At 29.7% G+C, this 12,064-nt stretch overlaps 1 protein-coding gene across 5 annotated transcripts in view; it reads right to left on the bottom strand.

The window, feature by feature from the left end:
* The window catches only part of LOC105258025, a 110,965-nt gene that overhangs the window by 11,178 nt on the left and 87,723 nt on the right, over nucleotides 1–12,064 (bottom strand). For all 5 annotated transcript variants that reach the window (XM_011269074.3, XM_025412414.1, XM_011269073.3 and 2 more), the window contains 3 exons: nucleotides 10,417–10,574; nucleotides 9,196–9,451; nucleotides 6,991–7,106 (listed from right to left, as the gene is read on the bottom strand). In XM_011269074.3, the coding sequence (XP_011267376.1) occupies nucleotides 6,991–7,106; nucleotides 9,196–9,451; nucleotides 10,417–10,574 (530 nt within the window). The remainder of the gene's footprint in view (nucleotides 1–6,990; nucleotides 7,107–9,195; nucleotides 9,452–10,416; nucleotides 10,575–12,064) is intronic.

Below are 12,064 nucleotides of genomic sequence, written 5' to 3'. Positions count from 1 at the left end.
CTTTCTTGTACGACCACACAGGTTGTGATTCTTTCGTTCGTACGAGCAATTTCGCGGTCGAGATCTTTCACACGGTCGATAACGTTATTGTGACTTGCGCCTTTTCTTTGCTCTCTCTCTTGATGGCGTAGCTATAATACTATAGTTCCGAAGGAATCATTGAAACAAAAAATTGAATCACATAATCGTGATTTTTAAGTATTATTTATTTATTTATTTTTATTTATTTGTATGTATTAATTTATATTTTTAAATATATTTAATAATAAAATAACATTATAATATATTTTTACATTTTTACAAATTTTAAGATCGTTTTATTTTATATTATAATATCTTTTTACAAATAAATTTTATTGTATAACTCGCTTGAGCTATTAAACAGATCTTATATCTTCAAGAGTATTCCATTTATAATTCAGACAATTCTGAAAGATTCAAGAAGACGCTGAATAGGTAGGAAGTTAGATTCATTTTACACACGATCTCTGGCAACCATATTTTAGATCATGGCTAGAAAAGGTATGAGTATCGCTTCAATGGTGAATAATCTAATAATCTTACAGACGATTTTACAAAACGTAACTCTGTGAAATCTTAAATTATTTAACATTTAAATATTGTAACATATACATAATTCAATGTAAGAATTTGCCAATGAATAAATAATAATGTAAATTTTTTTAATTTTAGCAAAAATAAATTTAACTATAATCCTCTCGTAAATTCTGAAATCGGCAAACAGATCATTTTTAGCTTTTTGTAGTTTGGAAAAAATTAAAATTAATAAGAATATGAGCAACAAGATACGAACAATGTAAAATAAAATGTGAAAACCTTAAATATTATGAGATAAACATTGAGAAAATATTCAAATGGATCGTGTTACTCTTTTGCGGTGTAAATATATCCACGAGTGAGCAAAATTATAATTATTAAAGAGAAAAATATATCTAGCCATACGAAAGAATTGATGAAAATTTCAGATATGAGAACGCACATAGACAAGATAGCATTTTTGACTATTACACTCTTTAATTTAATTAAACGGCGTTTTGTGCGCCGTTGAATTAAATTATAGTACGGTAGCGTGTAACGCTGAAATGCACGAATCTTCTTTCATTTTATCGTAATTACGTTTCTATGTTCATCCTGGTTTTGATGTTCCACATTGTCTAATTGTTAAAGTATTACTAAATATATATCGCAATAAATTATTGCAAATAATTATTACAAATTATTGAAATAAAAATCATTTATTAGAAAGAAAGAGAGAGGAAGAAAAAGAACATCTACTTAATTGCGGAATAATTTATGAATGAATCATACATTTCTAAAATTACATTGAAATAAAATAAATGTCTTCTCGCAAGATGTGTAATGTAATTAATATAATTAAAGAAATTGTTTTTCTTTAATAAAGAAATTATAATTTGAATCACAACAAATATAACACACACAAACACACAAGAGTGAAATCTTTAATCCGACAACAACATAATTTTCTACATTTAATTATTGATTGCTAAAATATTTTTGTAATTTAAACGCGTTATATATACGATGATATAAACATCGCTATGTGAAAATTATTATTATATTATATTATTCTCATTTTATAAACGGACTTCATCCATAAATCAAGTAAATTTTTGTGACACTGATAAAGAAATTTGAAATATATCGGTATACATTTATTATTTAAAGCTATCTTATTTAGGTTTTTATTTAATAAAAAGAGCGAATCAATTCAGAATGAATTTAGCATAGAAAATTTCGAAATATCTGTTTTTAATATCGGCATTAAAACTATCCTGAAACGAAGTTGCATCCGTTAGCTGGAGGAATTGAAATCAGCACAGAGAAATGAGATTTAATTCCGAGCCGGTTCACACGGGCGCTGATCCTTTTTTCGAGCCTTTTCGCAAGGACGCTCTCATTTACCGGCAATGCAAAAGCAAATGCAATAATAGCATTAGGCAAGAGAATTATCGATTTCGAATCTTTTTAGGCAAACGTTTCACGTTACTATGCTTAATGAAAAAATTAAATATTAAAATAATAATTATTATTTTATATTAACACTTATGAAAATAAGAGAGAAATTTGAACAAAAATCAAGTTTCAAAAATTAATTTATACTATTTCGATGCAGAAAAATGTATTTAATTATTACGCTATGCATAAAACATTAACAAGCACATAAATTGCAATAAAATTCTTTGTCCATTTAATTAAAAATTTAACTAAAATTTATTTACAAGTGCATTTATTTCTTTTTCATATTAATTTATATAATGCATAGTAAAAATTAAAAGAGATCTTTGCTAAAAGCATTTTACAAACAACATTATTCTAGATAGTTCGATAAATTTAATAATAAAAGATCAAGAAATATATATCGCGTATGTAACGATGTTTCACAATAATTAATTATTGCCGAATTAATTCGATATGGTATGTTGTTTGTCATCGATTTATTCGATGGAGTGACACATTGAACGAACATGTCGTCGGAGTAAACAGCCGCTTCTCTATCGTTTGCTCGATAAATTTGACACTATATTGCGACGGACAAGAGAGCGAGAACGTTTATTTCCGCCTAACAGAATGGTGAAATTGCTTACGAATGTGTATTGTTTGTGGCCACAATAAAAGATATCGTTTAGCAATCGTTGGCCGTTTAATTATCATAGTTTCCGAATTAAAATAATTTATAATTTTAAATTCGATATATCGACAATCGCGCATTCAAGATTAAACTGCTGGAAACTTCCATCAATTCGGAAATATATTAAATATAATTTAATTTTTTATGATTGACATTGTTATTGTACATTATACATTCAAAAAATAATCACAACTATAGCAACAATTTTTTGGAGACGAAAAATTAACTCTCTCTCTCTCTCTGTCTGTTTCTCTCTCTCTCTCTTCCTTTAAAGCAGATATAAATTAATAACTAATTTAATAAATATTGTGGTATCGCATATGTTTTATATTTAATTAACTTAAATAACAAATACAAAATTTATATCTGAACTGTTAATGAAGTTTAGAAAGAAAAATGCCTATCTTGATGCTTATTCATATTAAGACTAATTGTACTTGTTATAAAGTTTAACTGTGATACATAAAAAGAACGATTCTTTTGAAAAATTGTAGCTAAAAAAATACTGAATCTCATATTTATCTAATACAGTGATACAGTTAATATTTAGCAATAGAACTTAAATTTGTTAGAAAGATTACTAGAATTTATTAATATTTTATTTAAATTTTATATATTACAAATAATATTACATCAGATTTAAAAAAATAGCAGTATATTTTTTTGTGACATATAGAAATCTATCTGCATCAGCAAACATTTTTTTGAGTGTATACTTCAACATTTAAACATTCATCAGTTTCAAAAAGTGAATAATTGTTTTCATTGTAAATATCAAAAACCTCTTTTATTGCTCTGAGAGATTGGTGTGGTTTAGTGATTAATTTATTTTTTTCAATGTTATAATTTAAATCTTTATTTTCGTGTTTCATTGCTAGTAAAAATTAAAATAAAATGTAAATAATAACGTTTTCATTTATTTTGAATATATTGAAATCAAATATACATACATATATATACATATACAGAGTGTTCCAAAAGTCCTGGACCGGTCGAATATTTCATAAACTATGCACTTTAGAAAGAAATGTTTCAGACAAAAGTTGTATGGCTTGAAGGAGGCCATCAGATAGTAGCAATGATTTGACATGGGAGAGTCATTTGAAAGCCACGTGAAGATTACCGTCAATTTCTTAAATGAAACCCTCTATTTTTTATTACATATTCGTGTAGCTTATCTCGAGAGCTTTCCAAAACACTATAATAAAGTATTTCTTCATTGAGTATTTTTCGAGTTATGAGGCTTGAAATCATTTCTTAATTTTGCATAAACCATAAAATATCTAGTAAAATATTCATTTTTTGATTATCTCACCTTAATACTTTTATATACAAAATAATGAGAGGAATCAATTGGTGTAAAGAAAACACATAATTGTTTTAAAAAAAAGAAAATGTAATTGTTAATTGCAAATTACATATTTTTTTCTTAAAAACAACCCGGTCCGGGACTTTTAGGATACCCTGTGTGTGTGTGTATATATATATATATATATATATATATATATATATATATATATACAACGAAAACAAATCTTTAAATTATCGAGTTTTCAATAGGCAATTACTGCCTTGTATTGATAATACATTTTCTTCAGAGAGTATCAAATATTTTCTTGTTATTTATATACGCGAATTTTGCATTTTTACGGTTTTCGGAAGATAATATATGTTATATATAATATTTATTTATTATAATGGACAATGATTGATTTTCCAATTATCTCGTATTGATTAAACAACACGCGTAAAAATTTGAGTAAGATTTTATATATATTTCTGTGATATTTATATAAGTATGTCGCGAATGATTGAATAATATAATAAATTAATATAATAAGTTAATATTCTAAATAATAAATTTATATAATTATAACATGCTGCTTTTAGCACTCAACATAGTAACAATGTAATAATATTAATAAATGTAATAATCATATTTTTATGAAAGATTTATCAAAATTATTATTTCCGAACTCTCTTTCTTTTTTTCTCATCATTTACTATTTTTTTATATGTCATTGCCACATCCTACACACGACTTGATTTCGTCCAAAACGATTGAAATAAAATACGGTGAAACATTGGCGGAATCGAAATACCAAGAGCATTATTCGTTGTTAGATTAATATCCCGTCGGTGGCATCGTGCCGTCGTTTCGCCAGTACCTTGTTCTGGTAGTCTGCCAAAAGCGCGTAGTATTGTACATCCCGGAATCGGAAACACCCACCCGTATAACCGTCGGAACGCACGTCCGAATGCAAGCGCAGCCGAAATCGCAGAATCCGGCTTGAGCGAGTCGTGCCCGTTGCAAAACTTTACCGGAATAAATTAATTAGCCCGGTGCTACAGGCAGAGACGTCAGCGGAAGGAATAGGGACACACGGGACGTTTTACGTGGTTGAAGGACGATTAAGTCGTGGAGGCGACCCTCGTGGGGTCGGGCATATCCCGGGATTCGTGGTTTGGCACTAGCAAATAAGAGACGATGGTAAATCTCAGCAGACGGTCGTCCTGTGCCACGGGACTGTTTAATATCAGATTCTACGCGCGAAATTATGTATAAATATTTCATATAATTCTTTATTTTCTACGTCAAAGGTAATATGTATAAATAGTATACAATATAAACTTGATATTACACATCTCCGATGCTGTGATTTATAAAAGTAATATAGTTAAAAAATAAATGTTAAATAATAAAATCACAGATTTGTTTGCTGAAATAATTCTCATCAATTTTATCTTAAAGCCACTTAAGAAAAGTTCATTTGAAATTAAACCAAAATACATAATTAGATTTGCATTCATTGATTTAAATTATATTAATGTAATGTCAAGTAAAAGATTACTTTAAAGTTATTGGATCAAATGGTGTCATGTCGCGAACGTCAAACGTCTTTTCAACTCTTTACTTGAATCAGAATGGTAAAAGGTATAGTATTAAAGGTCGTCGAAAATAGTTACTTCTCGTCAACGCGCTTTGCCACAGGATTTCATATCCTGAATCCCAAGGTGGGCGATGTGAAATGAGCTTTCCAAAAGCCCTGGATAATCCCAGCTAAAAGACTACAAAGTTCTTGAGACGTAGCACTCTTAACATTTATCGTAAGATCATGAACTGTTCACCGTGTTCTAAAAAGCCTACCATTTGCAGTTTAAAAGTAATCTTGCCTTCTCTACAGTATTTCTTCATAAATCATTTCGAAAATATGATTCTTTGCATAAAAGTCTCTTCCCAAGTCACATCAAATGTAAATTAAAACGATAATTTAAGTAAAGAAGTTACATTAACTCTTAAGTACTATTTCTTCCAAATTAAAAAAGACAATTTTTACAAACAAAGCACACAGAAAGAGAAAGAGAGAGAGACAGTGAGAAAGTAATTAATAGTACCAAAAATTGAAATAAAATTAAAAGTAACAATCAACAATATTATAATGTCGCTTAGGAAGAAAGAAGAATAGAATTACACGAAAAGACATGATCGATTTATGAAACTGATTTCGTTCTTTCACAATTAGAAGAAACAAATTGCCACTGCAAGATTATAAGTTCTGAGTAGCTATGTTCGCCGAGCCAGTTAAACTAAAGAGAGCCATAAAACTTCCCTCGAATAAATTAATTAACCTGGAAGATCAAGAGCAAGTAAAGTGAAAGCTCAGAGGGCAGTTAAGGCGATGTATCGTTCTTACTATACTATTTACAATATTAGACATTCTCATGGTATTCTAGTACAAAATGCAGACATACGTGAATGGCATTATTAACTAAGGAGAAATGTTACCAGATATTATGTAAGATGAGTGCGTTATTTGGAAACGCGTTATTTGAAGTGCAAATATCTCGGCTTGTGTGACTAGTTAAATATGACTATTTAAACTCTCTCATTTATATTTCTTACGGTAATAATTTTAATACTTAGCAAACTTTTACCTAAAATTTATCCCTTGTAGCTTATGTTAATATCATTCCCAGTGCTTCTTAACTCTTAATTTGAGAGGGAGAGAGATGTCAGAAATGTCGTAAGTTATCTTTATAACTTTGTCTAAATTCATCTCATCTCATTTTGTAAGCTTGCACTATCTTGCGATTTAACTTTTGCAGTTTGCAGTTTATGAGAAAGAGAATATCTGTAAAACAGATGGTAGAGAAAATCTAGGAGGAGGATGATAAAAGGAGAGGCGAATAGTATGGTGCGGAAGGATTCAACTAGTGGACGCGCCGGAAATAGTTCGAATCCGGGAATTGGATAGCGTTTTGTCAAATGTTGTAGAGCGAACGATATTGAATCAGATCTTGACAAAGCTAAAACTCACGTGACATTTTGTCTCATCTTCGTCCCACCGGAAGCGGCAGTTCACCCTTCCGTTACACTCCAGTTCCGCGGCGATGCAAGTCGCATCCTCGCAATCGTACTCATCGGCAGAGCAGGCTGAAAAATGGAGAAAAAAACGCTATGTTGCGAATATCAAAATGCTTCTACTGAATAAATAAAAAGAAATAGCAGCTCTATTGTATAGAATACGAGTCTCGAGAATTCCTTACATTTTTATTATCCACAGATTATGCAACCAATTGATCTTACGCGATTGCACGAACGTTCAATATTAGCTTTTAATTATATTTAAAATTCATTTTTGCTCTCTCTCTGCAGTACTAATACATGTCGAATTTCCGCATTTAATTTCCGCATTAATTTAAGCATTTAAAATGACGTGCAATAAATTTTCCAGCAAATTTATAGCGAATTCAACTGCTTCTAATGTGTTTCAGTGAAATAACTGCGATAAGTCGACTCTTAATTCGCATGAGAAAATTGTAACTTAAGGTCTTATCCTTCGACGGTAGTGTAGATAAGCGAATTGCTGAACGCCTACAGTATAGTCGCTGGCAAGATATTAGTTCCGCGTTGGCGGCAGGTGCGGAAAGCCGGAAATTCTTCTCGTGCCGTACTAGAACCCGTGTGAATTCCGCACACGTAACTGCGATTCTGCGGGTCGCCTCATTTAACATTCAGACGAGTGAACAACCATTAATTTGAAATTTGATTCCTTTATCCAACGATTATTCTCAAGACTTTATTAAGCGTAAGATTATTTAATGAAAAACATATATGTATAATAGGTTGAAAACGCGAAAATATGAGCTTTTGTCTTGTAATAATCTAATTCCGCTTATTCTTTCAGGTAATCATCGATCATCGCACAAAGCACTTTAAAAGCGTAAGAGAGATAAAGTGTTAAAAAATCTTATTAAAATATATAAAAGTCGATCTTAATTCGTATCTAATTATACTGTATTTTAGAATTTTATCTGCATTGCTTTAAACTAGATTTTTTTATCGTCAATTATTATATTATTGAGAATATAAAAATGGAGTCCTGTTAAAAAATATTGTTAAATAAAATTTTGCAATTTACAAAAATTAATATGATTTGCTAACTCAAAACAAAGGCAACTGACAACAACTGTATCGCCGGCTCTGTAATCCGCGAGATCGTAAAATAAAAAAATCTACACAATAAGTGTGACACATACATGAGAGAAAAATTTTGTGGAATTGTACCAGATACTTCTGGTGTGCCATATAGGCAATTTCCACGTTGTTATCGCAGTCACACAATGATAGTTGTGCTGTGCAGTTTAAACTGCCAAAAGCAAACTGACGTTATACCTGGCGTTGTTAAAAATATTGATCATACACGAAGAGTGCTTCAAAATTCCCGACTTTAATATCTCGCTATCTCTCTCATACATTCTTTCTCTCTCTCTCTCTGTTTTCAGATTATTTTTCTTTTAAATTAGAAAATTTTAAGTATACGTTTAATTAACACATATATTACGTTTTTTGTAAATGTATCTAATATTTATTGTTGAAAATTAGTTAACTTCAATCTTACATAATCGTTAAAGTATATAAACTTTCTATAAGATATTTTATTTAGATAATATTAACTTTTAATAACAATAATTATTAAACATATAAACTCATATTTTATTAAATTGTTTAACTTTAATTCTAAGACATTGATACGTTATTTATTTTGATATTATATATAGATTTAAATATTAAATTTTATGTATTTTATGTATTATCACATACACACACAAATGTTAAAATTTTATTATATTAGATTGAATAATATGTATATGCAAAACGTAAAATAATTGAAATTATTTAAAAAATTATTATATATTTATAAAAAAGTATATTACTGATAAAAAATATTACTAACTATAAAAACGCAAAATAAATGTTAAATTTACAAATATAAATTCATAATTGTGCTGCTTGTGTCATAATTTTATATGCATTTTATATGCCTTTATATGCTTTAATATTTAATAGTAAATTTTGAATATTTTAATTTAATATACATTTTATGATATTAACTTGAAAATTTAAATTTAACATAAAAATAGAAATTTTATAAGTTCATATGCTTTTAAAGTTCGTTATTCCGGAAATGAATTTAGTCGGAAATATATGTATTTATTGTTATATGTTTAAAAAAACTCACGTTTGTCATTACTCTCCTTGTCTTTAACAGCGGTCATCACCGCTTCGAAGGAACTGTTTAAAGCTTTCGGCTCCGCATAGAACCTTAAGTGGGCGATATTGGCCTGAATGATGACAGTATCGGCCATGCTGCCACAGAAATTCTTCTCCCTGGAGAACATATCCGTATTTTCCTTAAATATGTCGACAAAATTGGCATCACACTCGTTCGGTCGCTGTAGTTTAAAATTCTCTGGTTTATCAAACGTCAGCTGGATCTGAAAATTCAGCATGTTCCTACTTTTTTAAATGTATCCATATAACGCATACAAATATATATGTATGTACGACACGCACATATTATTGATTTTCACCGGCCTTTGACGACCAGATCGAGAAATAGATTGATCAATAAAAGAATTCCATGACGCAGTTAAATAACGTATTCACTCTATACCATTGTAGAATTCTTTATTTGTTACTATTGCAAAATTTCGCAATAGTATTTTTACAGCAGGAATTATGTATCATAAAACAAAACAGCTGCGAATTGTTTTCAAAGCCAAAATGGTTTCGAAGGCGAAACTGAAAACCGCGAAAATGTGAAGTACTCACGAAGAATTCTTAGGTATGAGTAAGCGGGCTCGATTTTGTTCCGAGTTTGTGAAACTTTTCGACAATGTCGTAGCTTGTAAAAAGTACGCGCGAGAATATAGTTTCTTTGCCATGGGTTTTATCATGCCGGAAAAAAACTTTATACATAGTTTTAGAAGATGCTCGAGAGAAATAGGGCTTCATTAATAATTTTAATAACGAAGTTTCACAAACTAAAGGATTCTTCTACGTTGGAGCAGATGCCGTTATCTGTCGCGATGTAAATTTTGTAACGGATATAGCGTAGATAAAGTATTTCACGCGTAGAACCGTTATATATCCGCGCTATGGCAACAGAGACCGATTGTAAATCATTCAGAAACGCGTTACTTTGAGCGAAACGCTATTTGAAATCACGTTGCTGCAGGCCAGTAACAAACATTCACGTCGATTGAATATCGCAGCAAAGTGTACTCGAATCAAATAAAGATTGCAACATTACACGGTGGTCGAGAAATATTGAGAGAAATGTTTTATATACTTTAAAAAACTCGTCGATATTAAACTTTGGAAAATGAGCAATGACATACTTTGTCCAATTTATAAATTAATAAAAATATGTTAAAGAAACACACAAAACATCTCTTACCTTCCATCCTTCTTTCACTCGAATATCCCACATGCAATCCAACGCCAAACCTTCCTTCTCGGCCAGGATCTTCCTGTCTTTGACATCATCGCTATGAATTATCGCTTCCGCACCCGTCACGTTAACTATGCACGGTTCTGGTTCTGGAGGCACGCCCGCTGTGAATCACACCTATTACAGTTCTACACTTTCCCTAGGCTCACATGTCAACATATTTATATATTTTTATGTCATTATATTATTATTATACCATTAGAGAGAGATCCAACATAATAAAGATTGCTCAATATATATATTAGTTGAATATACTATAGCAAAATTTATTGAGTTTTACAAATGATAATATGTAATGAAAAAAAATATTTTTTAAAATGTATTATCTCTTTAACTAATATATTATTTTATAATACTTTTTACTGCACGCATTATGGAAATTATAATCGCGCACATGATAAAATATATAAGCGTAGAAAATTGATTTTTATTTCCCATTTTCATGTAAATTTTTGCTGAGTTAAAGCATTTAAAATGGTTTCCTCTATAAATAATGAATGGAAGCTATACTACACTCTATGCGCATGCTATACGCTTTATACGCTGCTATATACCGATCCCCAAATATTTATTAGTTATTTATTGCGCGCATGCTCGACAAGTATGACACGGTAGTCTTAGTTTCTCGATTAGTATCGCGATTATACATAATCAATGATTCTTTACAAAAAAATCACAGCAACTTATACTAAAAAATCACAGCAACTTATACTAAAAAAATGATTGATATTAAATAACTGACATTATATCTATCAAAAGTTAAAAATTTAGCGATTTTAGCGAGAACAGAATCATTTTTTGGTCCAAATTTGTTCGCAATATCAATATTACTATAAAACGAGTAATATTTACGAGTAAATGTACAACAAACATTTTATGAAAAAAACATTAATTAAAAATAATTAAATAAATAGAAATAGAATAGTTTGGGCAAATAGTTTAAAATAAAAATTAGTAGGACATTAAACATTTAAAAACAAACATATATTAAAAAATAATTTCATTGTCGTGAAATCATATAACATACTGTTAATACAATATTTTTTTATTTTTTATTTTTACCAATTTCAAACCAATTTATTTAGCTCAGATGTGCAATCATATCATGTGATTTTTTTCAATTAATGTTGTTAATATTTAAAAATATATAAAACATGATAAATAAAGCGTAGTATTGATTTTCGATGTTATTAATTTTTCTTAATTAAAAATATTGTGCAAATATCTATTGACAAAAATACAATAATAATGATAATGTTAAAAAAATAGCAATTAAAAATATTTCGATGTTGAGCATCAATATTGAAATTTGGTAACGAATAAATTAATCAAGTACGAGATAAAAATTTCAGTATTTGGACGCTAGCCGCACCCCTCTACTATCTAAACTGTATATCGATCTAAAGACGACGCCCGGTTAAAACCAGACCCCTCGCGTTTGTATTCCGTGTATTCATAGTCCTTCCTCTTCATTCTCCTGCTTGACTATGAATTAATTTTGGTCTTGGTCGCGGTTGCACAGCTCTTACTGTCGCGAGCTATCTATTTCCGAAGTGTCTCGTAATTTTCTGAACAAGAACACGCGACAAAGATC

This window comes from Camponotus floridanus, unplaced genomic scaffold (genome assembly GCF_003227725.1).
Source record: "Camponotus floridanus strain SB8 unplaced genomic scaffold, Cflo_v7.5 scaffold5, whole genome shotgun sequence".
NCBI lineage: Eukaryota > Metazoa > Arthropoda > Insecta > Hymenoptera > Formicidae > Camponotus > Camponotus floridanus.
The sequence above is the reverse complement of the archived record's forward strand: the minus strand, read 5'-3'. Positions and strand labels throughout refer to the sequence as shown.